The following is a 16,256-nucleotide window of genomic DNA, read 5'->3' on the forward strand; positions in this document are numbered from 1 at the left end:
GCAGGCAGCCATCTTCCTTGGACAACGAGAATTAGGAATTTCAGCTGCATAGATCAAATAGTGATTATAGTACTGCTTTCCCAAAACTGGAACGAGCATTGATGGTTGCGTCCTGCACAGAATGCCTGATAAAGGTCAGTGGATTACCTCATGTCATCACCTGGCAGATCTCAGAAATTGGACCCTCTTCTCAAGCAGGCAGGAGACGTCACTTGAACACTCAGAGAGCAAGGTTACTTTTCCATGGGAAAGTCACAGTAGCCAAACAGTAATGCAGAGAGATACCCTGTACTGCCTATTTGGAAATGCTGCGAGGAAACGGCTTGACCTTTAGAACACCCAGCAGTGGCTATAAATAAATGGAACAACAGACTGTCACTGTAATAAAGCAAAGTTCTGGATCTAGCCAGGGCTGATTTTCAACAGAGTGCCAGGGAGGCATTTGAACTAACTCTGAAAAAGCCAGGGAGCTGGCCAAGTCAGTGCTTTGAAACAGGGGCAGTGACTTAGGGCTAGCATGGAAACCACAAAATATCAAAGCTAGAAGAAGTGCAATTAATGACATTATCATGGATCCTCCCAGAACCTACTACTCTTGCACTCACCCACAACAGAATGTCAGGTGCTCCCAGCTGATGCTTTCACAGTTGTATGTCAAAAAATCACCACATAGATATATCCTCTGCTATAGCCTAGGATTGTGATTGTAAGTCATACTGCTAAGCATGGCTTGGGAAGAAGACACTAAACCAAGGGATATTGTTTATGCAAAATGTTTTTCTCAGAGGGGAGACCTTACTGTTCTCTATAACCATCTGAAAGGAGGCTGTAGCCAGGTGGGGATCAGCCTCTTCTCCCTGGCAACAAGCAATAGGACCAGAGGAAATGGCCTGAAGCTGTGCCAGGGGATGTTCCGATTGGACCACAGGAAGAACTTTTTCACTGAAAGGGTGGTTAGGCATTGGAATGGGCTGCCTAGGGAAGTGGTGGAGTCACCATCCTTGGAAGCATTCCGGAAACAACTGGACATGGCACTCAGTGCTATTGTTTAGTTGACAGGGTGGTGTTCACTCAGAGGCTGGACTCGATGATCTTGGAGGTCATTTCCAACCTTGATGATTCTATGATCCTAAACCAGACTCTGGGTGGCAGATACATGGTCATACTTTAAGCCTGCAAACTGGTGCATTGTTGTCTCCAAGATTCACTTTTATCTCCAGTGAAACAGTTTTACATGGGAACCTCTGAGAAAAAGTAGTCAAAATCTTGGTTTGAGCGTGTGGTGGCCCAGTCCCAGGATGGCTGGATGCATATTCCAGACAAGAATGTATGCCTTGTCACCTTGTATAGGAGTTAAGAGCAATTTGGACCAACTCTGCTGCCTACTCCATTTGTGCAGTAAGGTATGGGGTCTGCAAGATCAGCTTTGAGAGCCCCAACAAGATCCCAGACTATTTAGATGTGAAAGACAGCAGAGAGACAGTTCTACCCAGAACTAGACCTGGTAAGCCCTGCATTGGGGCTGTCTACATCAAATCCCTTTGCCAATGAGAGACCTACAGTCTCCAGCTGAGCAGTTTCTGGTGCAGAGAGGGAGTCCTGGGCCAGCAAGGGGGTGTCTCTGTCCATGGTACTCAGTGAGGCAATGCCCTCACTGGTGCAGGGACATGGGATCAGATCTGGTACCTTGATATTATGTTGGGAATTCAGGTTCCCATGGTGCAAAGTCCTTGGTGGACACATGGAGCAGGTAAGCCAACCAAAACTCTTTCTAGTCTGAGCTAAGAAAATCATCAGCCTTTTTAGTGGTAGAAAATCAGGCTAGAATAAGAGGAAAATAGGAAGAAAAACTGAGGAAAAATATCAATGAAAGATATACAGGAAGTACTCAAACTCTCTTGGAAGACACTGCTAGCTTATTCTCCCACCTCCAGACACAAGAGTTCTGGCACTTACAATTAATACTCATGAACAGGTTTGCTACAGAGGTCCCCCAAGTCAAAAATAGCAGCTCCATGATACAGACCATCAGCTGCTTTCTATTACAGGGGGTCACTGACAGACAACTCAGGAAGTGCTACAGGCTGCTTTTAAAACACCCAGGAGGTGATGATCTACTGGTTTCATGACTGATTAACAATCTTGAGAGCAGAGATTAATGGTTTCCAAGCAAAAGGGAAGAGGTTTATGCCTCCTTGCCCATGTTGGCCATTCATCATGGAGCCTCAAGATAAGCATAGGGATTTTGAAGAACAGTCAGAAGGCTGTGCTTTCTACTTTCACAGCTTCCAGCTGCAGCATATACAAGTTCCCTCCATATCTAAGAATAATTTTCACAGAATTTTGATACAAAAATCTAGGAGCACCATTAGCAAGACCTTCATCTATCCTCCATGGGAGCATGAAGTTCTGCATATGAACTTCTGTATGGCAGACTCTGTATAGCCTTGGCCATTCAGTATTGCATATAAATCTTCCATTCACATCCAGTGAGAGGCTTTACATTGCTCTTTGAATTCAAAATTTAAATCTTTGGAGGCAGAGGCCGTAATTACCACCCTATTCTCCTTTTCCTCCAAATATCAAGGATTTGGAGTTGCAGATACAGGTCCTGGACTAAAAAATAATGAAAGGATGCGAGGCTACAAATTGCAAACTACCATGTGTGTTGGCTGGGACAAGAAACTGGAGGTGAGCATCTGCTTTCCACTATCTGTCAACTGCAATATCATCTTGTGGAAAAGAAGTCAGAAGTTTGTAGTTCGAATCAAATGGAAAAGTAGAAGTTTGTCTCTGTAATACAGCAACTGGGAAGCCCTCTAAGGAAAGAGAGGCCTGAGCTCAAGTCCCCAGTCCAAACACTGTTTGTCTTTTATTCAATAACTGTTTAATGTAAAATCCATATGCAGTCCTTGGTGCAGGAATTCTCTAGAGAAAAAGAGTGACTCTCTCAAGTGAAGTAACTGTACTTGGCAAACAGTGCCTGGCAGTGTGCCACCAACTGCAATGAAGCAGATGAATATGCTTTTGGTGCATCATATATTTAACTTCTTAGGGTCCTTGTCCTCAGAAACACTTTGATCAAGCTCTGATTTTTCTCTGTGATGCTGAAATGACCAAGGAGCTTTGTCATATATCTTTTCTCCACAAATGCAGAGGAAACTGAAAAAAATAATGACAAGAAATATAATCTATTTGGCCAGAATGATTTTGCTAGCAAAAAGAACTGTTCTAGCTAGGATATCAAAGCATGGGTAACACCAAGTGTTCACAAGATTTATCTTGTAGTCTCACTGTGCACAGCATACATCCTTTGGGACAAAACCCCCTGGAAAGTTTTCAAGTGTTCTAGTGAAGGAGATGGTCCTGGCATTACCAACTCATTCAGAGAGACGAAAGATTCCTGAGCACTAGGAAGAAAAGAAAACCAGAAACAAAAAGGAGAGGAGAGAGAGAGTAGGAGAGGAGAGATAGGAGAGAGAGCGAGAGGATAGGATAGGAGATGAGACGCTGCAGTAGCTTATTGAGAGTATAGGCGTCATGTATCTGCATCGCTGTGCTCTGTCTCTTTCTCTGTCCTCTTCTCTTCTCTTCTTCGCTTCTCTTCCTTCTCTTCTCTGTTCTTCTCTTTCTCGTCTCGCTCTCTTGCCTTCGCTGTCCCTTTCGGGGTCTGAGCGGTCCTTGCGTGTAGCTGATAGGACGACTGAGCGAAGTGCGGGGTCCTGCGCTAGTGTATTTGCTGCGTTCTCTTATCGTTCTTCTCTGCCCAGTACTCACTTCTCTGCTCTCGCTCCTCGCCCCCGCCCTCCCCCCTCCCCCCTCCCTCCTCCCCCCTCCCCCCTCCCCCCTCCCCCCTCCCACCCCCCCCCGCCCCCTCCCCCCCCCCCCCGCCATCCCCTGCCCCTCCCCTCCCGCCCCTCCCGCCCCGCACGCCCTCCCCTCCCCTCCCCTCCCCGCCCCTCCCCTCCCATCACGCCCGACCCCTACACGCCCCGCCCTGCCCCGCCCCTCCCCTCCCCCTCGGTCACCTACGACCCCTTCCAGTGGAATCCTCCCTCTGCCTCCTGTTTGCTGAGTCCCTGATCACTCATGGTGCATGCTGTCTGTGAAGCTGATAGGTAGCACAAGCTCTCATATGTAGACATGAAAGTAGGTGTTTCTCAGGATGATGATGAAAATTAATTTTGGTCATAATTAGAAAAACAGAAATACTGACTTATCTAGGAATTCCCATCCTTGGGATACTCCAGTGCTGATGGAGACCAGCACTCAGAACCATGGGCCCCTAATACACTTCTGGAATTCGTTTCAGGTGGCAAAGGAGAGGAACCTCTGAGCAAGGCAGGACTGCATCTCTTCATTGGCAGGGGACACACAGCTATGACCAGTAACCTTTTCAATACCAGAAACAGCTTAGCTGATACCAGGAATGGCTATCAGCTCTGCCTGGTGCACTTACTCAACCTGTCAGAGCTCTAGAACTAAGCTAGAGCCCAAAGCATAAAAAGGAGTCTACCTAACCACCTAAAGGTAAAATAAATATTCCCAGTGGAGAAATACCTCATGTCTTTTCCCTCAGAACACCCTTAGCCTTGAAGCTACGACTGCATATGATTCAGTGGCCTGCTTTCAGGCAAGTTTATAGCCTGTGATGCCAGCAGGGCTAGTAGGGAAGTCTGTAACATGCCCTGTGTCTACTCATGTTCAGGTGGAGCATGGCAGATTGTGTGCCAGCACGTCCACTGCTGCTGAGTTATTCAGTAACTCAGCCAACAACATTGTTCACTGCATGTTTATGCTCCTTGTTCTAGTATTACTCTGGTTATGGCTGAGATTTCTGATGCCAAAGTGACCTACAGGTTCTAGAAGGGTACCAAGCTTGAGCTGGATACCTCTGCACACAGAGCCAGCCAGTGGAGAGGCAGTTCTCACACAGACATGGGAGACCTCATAAAGCAGGATCCCTGAGGACTGAAAGGGAAAATAAACAGCACAAAGCACTATGCAGGGAAAAGGGATTATAAATCAAGCTGGAGACAATAAAAGAAACTGTATGACACACTGTGTCCTACCAACAGCATATATGGCAGCAATGCAAAAGGTTAAGTGTCCTTTCCTGATGGCAGAAGAGGAGAGAAGGTGCAGTTGAGGGTTTCTCAGTACTGCACCATATTTGATGCTGCATTCAAATTCCTCCAGTGAGATCCAAACTGACATATACTAGAAAGGCATCAGGCTCATAGCCATGCTAATTGGACCCTTTGCTTATAAACACAACACAGAGGACAACAATGTGCAAGTGGCTTGAGTTATTAAATTAAATGCTGCAGGAAGAATACAGTGTGAAAAGCATTAACATCAGAGAGAAGCACTATTAAATCCATATTTTTATTGCCAGTCTTTTGCAATGACTAAATGAATATAGTTCAGCATCTTATCTATCCTTGGCTACAAATATGGCAAAGAATTTTTTGGAAATTTTCCTCCCATTTATCCATTATCTGTATTCCACAAACATCACAGGAATTGTCAGCAATTAACATAAATAAATCATCACCTTTTCAGAGAAAGCTTCAGTACAAGAATTTCAGCAAAAAATATTACTAAATAGCTCATGAAGGGCCTGTTCCATCCCCCACTGAAGTCAATGGGAATCTTTTCACTGACTTCAATGGACACTGGATCAGACCCAAATTGAAAAGATCAATAGTGCACACATTAGGATAAAAGAGCAGCTATGCCCTCCTCCAGAAAAAAGAACATGAGTTCAATTCAAACAACAGATTACAGAAAGCAACCAGTTGGGGAGGACTTTTTTCTCCTCCTTTGAAAAAATCTGCAAGAGCACAGCAATTCAAGATCCTGAGAGCTGAATCTCACAGAGTTGTAAGTAACTCTCATCTTCCACTGTCCTCTGAATAGGTGGGGGTGACTGACACTTTGATTGGGAGCACTGTCTAATAAACCAGCTCCCTTCTCCTCATTCCAGTCTTTGGTTGAGAGTACAGAATGAAGATTCAATAAAGCAATTTTACTCCTTCCACTGAACTGTCAAAACTTCAGAGAAACACATCTGATGCTTTCAAATGCAAAAACTAGAAGCCAGAATATCAATTTGAGAACCTTAAGTGGCAGGCCCAATTCTCAAGCATGTTACATGGTAGAACTAGGGGCAGTCAAGACACTGTGACACACAAATGTCATGTTTGATATTCAGGGTTTTACTAGAGGGTTGCCTTAAGCCATTGTGTTTTCATCCTGTTTGTTCCATCAACATAATTGTTGATTCTACCCAATATAACTGAATGGAAAAAGACCATACCACTGGACCAACATGCAGAGTTTGTAAATTCTCACAGTGCATCTCACAGAGCATCTCAGTGAAGCTCAGTACAATCCAGACAAGCTGCAGCAGCTGGCTCAGCCATCTGAAGAAAAGTGTTTGGAGGGCTTCACAACTTAAGTGTGGTGTTCAGAGGATGATGGCCCTGGCATTTTTACACAATGGACATCTTAGGTAACTCTTCCCTGCTTGAGACTCAGACTGGAAAAATCTCATCAAGATAAATGATACACTCTGCCCTCCTCCAGAGAGGGCATAGTTGATCCAAGCAGCAGAATACAGTAGAAAAAAAGCAAATTTTTTAAACCTCTTGCCTTTCATTAACAACTTAGTGACAGACATGTTTGTAGACTTATTAGTTGACACCTTAGAGTGTCTCCTAATTTCAGTGGAGCTCCTGCAACAGGAGACAACCAGAGCAACTATGTAAGACCCTGTGTAATCAGAGGACTGTGATGAGAAAGAGAGCAGGAACCAGCCCTTCTTGATAACACCCAAAGGTGCTTGTGGAGGAGAGATACAAAAGTCCAGGGAGCTTAACTAAAATGCTAAAAGCAAACCTTATTTTTGTCAAATATATATTGTGTTTCAGAAAAAAAAGGCTTCTTTCTGTCAACTGTTTGTCACAGATTATCTGAAAATAATCTCATCCAATGAGGTTGTTTTGAATCTTGTGTCCTTAGTGTGAGGTCACTCATGCACCCTAGGACCCTGCGTTGAATCTACCTCACTAACAACCTGTTAAGTATTTTTTTGCTTAACAAGAAATCCTCAATTCCAGGCATGTCATTCAGGCCCCTTTTCCAACTCCAAGGGTGTATTTAGGTCATTTATATTTAGAAAAAGAGGACAGTTGGCTTTTTGTCAACTTTGTACTCCAGAAGGATGTGTAGTTTCAGTTTTTGTTCACTTCATTAGCTTTCAAACAGCCGGGTCTCTACCCATTCACTATCACAAGTTTCCTTGAAAGAGAGGCAAAGATATTTTTAGGAACTTAAACAATTTCCTTCAAGATTCATTTTTATTTCCCCATCCTCTGCTATCATATGTGTATTCCTACCTTCACACACGCACCTCAGCATCTTTATTTTCAGTCTCATTTAGCAACACAGCTCTCAGAAAGAACTGCTGTGTTCAGGAGCAGTGATCTGGGACTCTTTCTATTTACTGCTCCCCTCACCTGCTTTTTTTTAGTTTCTTAACTCAACTGTTCAAGTACTTTTCAGTGTATTCTGCTTGCAGCTTTAAAGCAGAGAAAACACTTGGTGGAAGGGGACAGCAACTGACTAACCAGAAAGGAGAGACAGCTGTATCAGAACAAGGTAAAAAACCCGCAGGGATGAATAAATGGGATCTGAGACAGTGAAGGGGAGAGTCAGGGGACTCAGGCAGAGTGAGTGCTTTCTGGGAGAGGAAAGGAAGAGACAAGTTAAGCCACTACTTTTTCAACACAGAAAGAGAAAAAGAAAGAAATATGAAGAAAAGGAGAGAAAAATGTTTAAGTTATTTTAAGTCAAGAGAGAATATTCATACTGCCAGAAATCATGAGCACTGTAGAAAAATACATTCTGGAAGTTTGTAGGAGTGATTAGAAAATGATTGAATTGATTGTATCTCAAGTCAGAAATACATTTTACAGGCAAGAAAAGGAAAAGCAGTATATTAATAAAAGTAAATACTTCTTGCTGCAGCAGATTTTCATCTTCCACAATTTGAAGTGAGGATTAAAATAATTTGACAGATCCACATTACTTCCTCAACCTTTTTCTGCTTTTTCTGCTCACTTATTCCTCTTCTGCTCGTCATCTTTTCATCCTCAAGAGTGGTACTGCTATCTGACTTTTATGTGTCATTCTGACAGGGCTTAGCCTATGGACCTATTGGAACCAAAACTCAGGAAGCTCTCCAAACATGAGCACACACAGACATTCTCTAAAAGCATTCCCAAATGGAAAGAGAATTTTCTTACTTACAAAGTCATAATAAAGAAAGGTTTTAACAAAACTCCATTACACAATAAGTATATTTTACACTGTACAGGCTAAAAATAAATCACTAATTAAAAATATAAGTATGCATTTCTCTTGATACTGAGCCTGTTTGGACTTACAGTGTGTACCATAAGAAAACCTACTGTATTTAAATTTCGCAGATTTCACATGGTTTCCTCAGGAAGGGGGAAAAGCTTACAACAACCTTACCTCTCTACAATAATTTCAAAGAGGAATCTAGGTGGTAGACAAGTTCGTTCAACCAGCTCTGCTTAATTCAGTAGTATCTGATCAGCACTCAGTTCTGCCCCTTCACCGAAGCCGAGATCTTATTTTCCCCTCTAACAATTTGCTTAATTCCTCTCAACTTTCAGTTACTGATTACTGTACAGTCATTTGTAGTTAACAGATTAGAGTAACACAACATCCAGCTCAGATCTGCAACAGGCCATTGTGTAAATTCATTCATTATGTGACATTATCCCACTTAAGCCCCACTTACAAATGCCCTCTGAATTTACAAGTGACCTAGCAAAATACACGTAGAAGCAAGGCATGGAAAGCTGTATCTAAAAAACAAACCCAGCAGTCATATATCCTTTGGTATTAAGGAAATTTATAATGCACCATTTACAGTATAATGCTTTCCTGTCCCAAAATCCGTTTATAAAGGTCTCAACCAAGCATTCAAGTGCAGGAATAAAATAACAGAAAAAGGAGGGCTATCAGAAGCAGAGGATGGGAATCAGAAATACAGCAGTGCATGAAGCCACAAAGTGATAAGTATTGTTTACCTGTCAGTTGACATTGATTAATCTTGTGTTCTGTGATATCGCTCAGTGACTCAAACACCTGGAGGCAGCTGTCACAGCTGTGCACAGCTTCTTCTTCTAGCTCCTCCCCTTCATCCGGCCTTTTCTTACAGTCTAGCACATCTCCATCTTCTGCCTTGTCTTCTAGTTTACAGTTAGGGTCTGAAAGAAAATCAAGACTGTCATGTCAGGCGTGTAAGAAGAGAACATTCAAGAAGAAAAAAAAAATCAAAATAAGTTGTTGTGCTAATGATGAGAAGAAAGCCATTTGGCATGAGCCTGCAGCACACTGTAGAATTTATTGCTAAGTAAGCAACAGAGGCTTTTTCCCTTTCTTTTTTTTTTTAATCTCAATGAAAAGCAAATTTCCCTTCTACTCCCACAAATGCAGCTCCGTTTCTCACTCAGGCTATTCTTCCATGCTTCAGTGTTAGAATAGTCAATTTTATCACAGCTATTGAAGCTGTTTTGATCATCATAAGAAAGGATAAACCACCTATGCAATTAGTTTTTCAATAAAAAGAAAAATCAGATCAATGAGTGTGCAGGAACTTCTTTTCACTGTTAACTACAGCGTTTCACAGGAAATTACCAGAATTAAGAGACTAACAAATTTGATTTACATAAACATGAAATTAATCTTGATTTTACAACCCACTCCAATACTCCATCACCACACTATTTGACACAAACAAAGCCCTGTAAAGCTTATACCCTGGGTCAAAATGCTACTCATGCTCTGAACTTGTGTTTGAATTAAAGACAGCCCTCATCAAGTTCTTGTGCTTGCCAGATCATGGAAAACTGGAAACTAACTACTCTAGTACAAAAGCTAGAGTGCACAAAGAAAGCTTTATCTGTTTGACATACTAAAAGGCATTTGGGGGATAGCAGGATAGCTCCAGCCTCAGATCAACAGTCCTGAGCCCAGCTGAAGCTTCTAACTAGAAGAAACGTGCAGCCTCACCACCGACCCATGTGTGCAGGGACAGCTCACAGCTCACTGCTGCACTGCCTCAGTTCTGCAGATGACCAGCTCAGTGAGATTATGTGTAGCCTAGAACTTTTCTTCCTCCTCCTCAGAGGAACACAGTAGCTTTAACTGCTCCTGACTTTTTGCCCATTTTACTAAAAGCTTCCTTCAAAGACAGAAATAAACCAATCTGTCTTTCCTAATAAAGCAAGCTGGCACTTAACTTTGTTTTTCCTTGGGAACCACAGTACAACAAGTGAAATGCAGAAGAGAAACAGTAGTGCACATTCCAGCAAAAGGAATGCAAGTGTTTCACCACTTTTCCCTTTTCTGCTTTGACTGCCTCATCTTTTCTTTTAGATATTTGAGAGAGCTGAGACCGAAACAAGTCATTTTAGAAAACAAGGATGAACTCCTATAATAATAGGATATTGTGCAAGTACATTTTAAGATGCTACACATTTTAGCCAAATGAGTGAGTAACCAGGAGCAGGCTCCCTGGCCAGAGGAAAAGAGAGGTGGTATCTGTGAACACAACTTATTTGAAATTGATTAGGATCATGCACAACTCCTTGGAAGAAGAGAAACTAGAGCATGCCAACTCAACATTCATTCTGGGGGTAGAGTGTTCTGTGAAGAGAAGCAGGAAGGCAATTCCACTTGAAACCACTCACATCCGCTCTCAGAACCCTACAGTCATCTGGGCACAGCCATTCCTGTGTTTCTTGCTGCCCACAGCCAAGGTCAGAGCTCTCATCATCTCCCTGTATCCTTTGGTCCCTACTGCTGCACCCTGCCCTTCGACTGTGCAAACACAGATGGACCCGCAAGCAGAAACTGGAAATGACCCATGTCAGGAAGTCTTTCTCATGCCATGTGGCTTGTGATCCAAACCGAGGAATTTCTTTGACAGGGGTAAAGGGCAGTATTTATTTTTAAGGGAATTATATTACAGAGAGAAACCAGATTATTTTTTAAGCATAAAAGACACATTATGAAAGCAAAAATACATTTGCTGCGCAAACACCCTGTCTATACACTGAGTCTTTACATGACAAATTACATCCACAAGGTTCTTTCAAGAGTGGAAATTTCCACTTGGGCAGCTACTTCCAAAGAGAAAAGTAGCCTGCACATGTACAAACGGAAAAAGGTATGCTAATTATAAAAAGACTTTATGGCATTTTAGACATTATTGAATATTTCAAATTTAATACCTTCCATTGCTGCTTCATTGTCCAAAATAGTTTGAAAGATTAATAAAAGTAGCTAGGAGATCTCCAGATTCTAAACAGTTCAGAAAATGAAATAATTGTCTTAACTGTCGCAAACTGACCCCAACATCAATAAACACTTGTTGGAAGGCAGCATGTGCACACTGCATACTATTAGTTGTTCAGCTCAAGCTCCCAGTTTCATCTCATAAAATTGACAGCACTCAGGGAAATGTGGGCACTGGGTCTGAATTTTAACATGAGTATTTAAATGCTGCACATAAAGTTTACAGACCTGTTTGTTTTAAAATAAGGGTAGAGTCTGACTCTGCTCTAAGTATAGTGCTGAAGGAAAGAAAAGGGAGGGGAGGGAATTCTTGAGACTCACTATTCAGAAACACTTGCATTTTACAGGAATTCAGCAACACGCAGAAACGTAGGCACACATGCAGCCCTTAGTGCACAAAAGCCTAAAGGATCACTCAATTTAAAGCTCCATACTTAGCGACCAGTTATTAAAATTAGAATCATTTTAAGACTAATAATGTTTTGCTTCTCCTTCTGCATTTGCAGATATAAACTCTACAGGGACAGAAGTCAGTCAAGCTTATTCCCTTCTGCTGCAACTTTAGAATACATGCTCTAGCCAACTGGCACATTTGTTTTTAGGTCAACACTTAAGTGGGACCCTCTGGGACCTAGGTTCGAGTTTAGCCTATGACAGCTTTGTGAAATGAGTTCTGGCAGTCTCAGCCCCTCTCAATGAACGTGTTTCCACTGTGATCTGCTTCCGTGAAGAGATGTCACCATCACAATAAAAAGATGTTTAAAGAGAGCAAATATCATTTGGAGGTTTTGTGAATAGATGGCTGTTCTGTTTCAACAACAAATATCTTCCATCAAGAGCTGGTCTAACCTTAAATACTTACTTAAATTGAGGATAAGCTGCCTTATTTGAGCAGCTCTTTTGGAAGACTAAAATAAAATATTTTATAAATGCAATATGCATTCATCTGTACTTTCTCCTTAAGCTCTTGTTCAAAGCTCAGGCTCACATATAGGCTTCAAGGCAAATGTCATTCATCTCCCACATTTCTTTCTCCACAGTACCTGCAACAATCACACCCACAATTCCCTCACTAAGATGGTGTCCACAGTGAAATTACTTTTCCCAACATCTGGAAATACCACTGTGATTTCCAGAGGCTTCTCTGCCCTATTTTGGAGGCTGCTCGTGCACCAACTAAAATTTTTCAATACCCATCAGCAACAACACAGGCACATCCTCTCCGCCTTCAGATACCACTGGAAATTATCTAGTGTAGAAATGAATGAAATCTGCTTTTTTGGAAGAGAAATAAATTCCGCCTATTAAGGCACTTTGAGAAAATAAGAGAAAGAACAGTTGTCTTCTCTTCCTGATTATGTTAACATTATTTATAAATGGAAATTAAAAGAAGCATGATTTTCTCATTACTATGTTCCCTGGCAGGTGGTTCCCCCCTTCCCTTCTTCCTCCTTCTCATAAGGGATGTTATTGCTGTAACTTGGTCTAATAAAACTGCAACTTCGGGGAAAATGAAAAATTGCATTGGTTTAAAAGTGTTGGAGGCAATAAAGCCACGGACTTCAATTAATTTCAAGTATGGGAGCGGTTTAAGGCCAACCAGCAGAAATTCTATTCTGCCCATGTAAAAATGAGGTTTCACCACATTTACTTTTTATAACCCATATAAAAGTCAAGTAAAAGTAATGAATATCTAAAAGTCATCTCAGTGGACTGGCAAAGACTGTCTGTATTCTTGAAACTCATCTTACATATTTCTGCCTATGCTGCAAGGATCCATAGATAATCCCAACTAAAACATCAAACTACCAGGAAAACAGCCTCCTTTACCAATCCATTTCACTGCCTTGCAGTAGACCTCCTTCCAAGCCACTTCTGCATGGAAAAGTGCTGGCAGAAGAAAGGAAAACTTAGATCATGTGGTTATAATTATTACCAGGCAAGGAATATTTCTTCAGCTCAGTGGTAAAGTAAAACTCTGTCGCTCTCTGCTCCCAATAGTGTCCATCGCAAAACAACTGCCTCATTAAATCTCTGCAGTAAGATTAATATGCCGTAGCTGCACTACATTATAACTTGGTACTCTATAAAAAGCACATTTAATGGTTAGAGCCAGAGCTTAGATACAAAGTATTACTATAAAAACTTCTGGCAGTGTGTACACAGTGCAGGCCTTCTGTACTGCTTGCTCTATCAGGTTTTTTGTTTTTAATATTGGCACTGCATTCTTGCTATGGAGAAAAACAGAATGCTAAATCCTGCCTAGAAATAAACAAAGAACAACACAGGACATGATGGTAAATAAAGAACTAGCAATGCAACTTAACCACTGAGAACTATTTTAAGGGAAAAAAAAAAAATAACAGAAGAGCCACCATTCCTTGACACTGATCTCTGGTTTTGCAGTTGCTTATTTTTCAACTTTATGTGTCCAGAGCAGGATAAGTTGGCTTTGTTCAAGAATTTGCAGATAGTTAAATGGAGACACATGTACGCTGAAAAGAGTTGGAGAAATTTCCCATTAAGAAGGCAAAGAACTCCCTCGCTTTTATTTACTCTCTTCAAACAACCTGCTTTATGCACAAAGCCATCAGAACCTATAAAAGGCAGCAAACCCACAGGACACACACAGAAATATAAAGCTGAGGAAAAAATTAACTGCATTCTTCACCTTCATGAGAGGAATAACTCCAACTGTTCTCAAACAGATTACCTACACATATTCAGACACGACTAGCCTTCTAGGAATATCCTTAAGGAGCCAGCCCTTACTCCAAAAGGTGACCTCAGCTGAATGAATGAGACTATGCAGATGAGTCAGTCCTTCTCTTCAGATAAAATTCTGTGAAACCAGTACCAAAGAAAGAAACAAATTATTTCTTGCATTCTCTAACCGTGTTAGAGAACAAAGAAGCCCTTGTTGTTTTGGGGAATTAACAATTATTTCTTCATGATTAATAACAATATTTTTCTCTGTGATTCTGAGTCAAAGAACAGTTTTGTCCACCCAATCTTACCTATTAAAATTAAAGAGCCCCTAATTAATCTCTGTCAAGAAATTATACAAACATTCTTTAAAGAAATCTCCCCTACCCACATATTTTAGAAATACAGAAATAGTTTAAATGAAATTAATAATAAAGTTTATCTGAAATGGCATGGGGGGGGGGCTGGTTACATGGGGAATGTAAAGAAGGATTAAATTAAAAAAAAAGAAAATAAGAGAAAATGAAAAGCATGCTGTACTTTAGAGCTTTCACTTTCAGTCAGCTGACCTACAAAAGGCAGAATTTCTGATTGTCAGAAATTGAAAGGTAAGGGGAGAGAAACATTATTTTCCATTGCAAGCCCCAAGAACGCATTCTAAGCTGAAAGAGAGAAAGAAGAGTGCAGGCTTTGCAAAAACACCCCCGATACCAAAATCCCTCACACTGTTGTCAAATGGAAAGCAAGCACTAATGAAGGAATTCAGCATTACCAGTCTGTGCGGCTGTGTGTCCCACACCTGCCTGATGGTCCTCTGTTTCATTTTCTTCTACTGTCAGAAAAAGGTAGACAAAACAAAAACAAAACAAACAAAAAAGATGTTAGGTAGGTAGCTGAAGTGTTTCCAGCATCTTTACACCAGCCTCAGTTCTGAAAGCCAGCAATGCTTGCACAACACGGGCAAGAAAAGCTGCACTGCAAAGTGCGAAAGTGGAGACCAGACCAAGACAGAATACATTGCTGTATGGAAGCTACAAATCTGAGAGCAGAGTGACCAAATCTTTTTCATGGCTTAAAAAAACAAATCCAATTTCCTCTGGGATATTTGTCTTCAATGCACTTTACTGTATTTGATTACAGATCTAAATAAGAGAACAATTATGGGCTTTAAGATTCTGCTTGCTCCACACAGATGGGAGAGGTGTGTGTGCTAGTTCACACATAAGCTTTAAAAAATAGTAATAATCCTATATTCAGTAGCAAACATCTCAGCAGTGCAGACAGCCTTGCAAAGGAGAACTAACCCCATGCTGTTTTACTGTATATACCATGCCAGCATCTTTCCCTTGGCTCACAGCTTTCCAGAGCAGTAGAACTAAAAACAATACAATTCTTGTCAGTTTCACTATTCAAAACTTGTTGGGTGAGTGAACCTAACAAGAGCCATTCTGCTGCTACTTTGAAAAATTAGAGAGCGCCGTTCTCTTACGTTCTGATACGATGCCTAAATAAGATTGACTCTCCCAAAGCAAAAGTAAGGGAAGAGCTAAAAGGCAGAACCATTTCCTTTTTATTCTCCCAAAGACCGAGTTCTTTGAGTCAGAGAACAGCGGAGAGAAAATAATTCATTCTGCCTCCACAGGGGAAAAAGCTGAAAGGGGAAAGACTGCACTTCTGCAGCATTTCCACTCCCAAGAATTCAGATCTCAAAAAATAATCATGCAACTGAATTAAAAGTCCAAAGAGCTGAGGCATTTTTCCTGGTTCTTGGGACAAGAGAGTGCAACACTTAGGGGTCACATATAAATCTAGACATATATGCAAAAGAAGAGATACATATACACACTCCACAGGTACCTCTTTTCCTCCTCCGCCAACCCCAAGGCTTCATACAACTGGTTGTTTCTAGAATCTGAGTTTCTAGAAAAAAAACACCAGTTTTCATAAGGACACTCTTAGAACACCAGAAACTTGTAATACAGTGCATATATCAGAAAGAGTCAAGTACAATCTCTGAAGGGCTCTAAACAATCTATATCTCTATCCCAGAGCCGTGGCTAGCAAGCAAACTCTTCTCATCTACAGAGATCTGATAAAAGTTTCCCCAGCCCTGCAGTCAGTCCAGTTTTTCACAAAATATGATTTTATGA

General features: G+C 41.4%; 1 protein-coding gene across 21 annotated transcripts in view; it reads right to left on the minus strand.

The window, feature by feature from the left end:
• The window catches only part of ZNF521 (zinc finger protein 521), a 231,046-nt gene that overhangs the window by 197,536 nt on the left and 17,254 nt on the right, over nucleotides 1-16,256 (minus strand). For 6 of the 21 annotated variants that reach the window (XR_007776900.1, XM_050971083.1, XM_050971097.1 and 3 more), the window contains 3 exons: nucleotides 15,964-16,026; nucleotides 14,879-14,938; nucleotides 9,129-9,308 (listed from right to left, as the gene is read on the minus strand). Coding sequence is in view for 15 of the 21 variants with exons in the window: in XM_050971083.1 (XP_050827040.1) it covers nucleotides 9,129-9,308; nucleotides 14,879-14,938; nucleotides 15,964-16,026 (303 nt within the window). In the remaining 6 variants the exon portion in view is untranslated. The remainder of the gene's footprint in view (nucleotides 1-9,128; nucleotides 9,309-14,878; nucleotides 14,939-15,963; nucleotides 16,027-16,256) is intronic. The other 15 variants (XM_050971084.1, XM_050971090.1, XM_050971095.1 and 12 more) reach the window with 4 other exon arrangements.

This window comes from Serinus canaria, chromosome 2, assembly GCF_022539315.1.
Source record: "Serinus canaria isolate serCan28SL12 chromosome 2, serCan2020, whole genome shotgun sequence".
NCBI classification, from domain to species: domain Eukaryota; kingdom Metazoa; phylum Chordata; class Aves; order Passeriformes; family Fringillidae; genus Serinus; species Serinus canaria.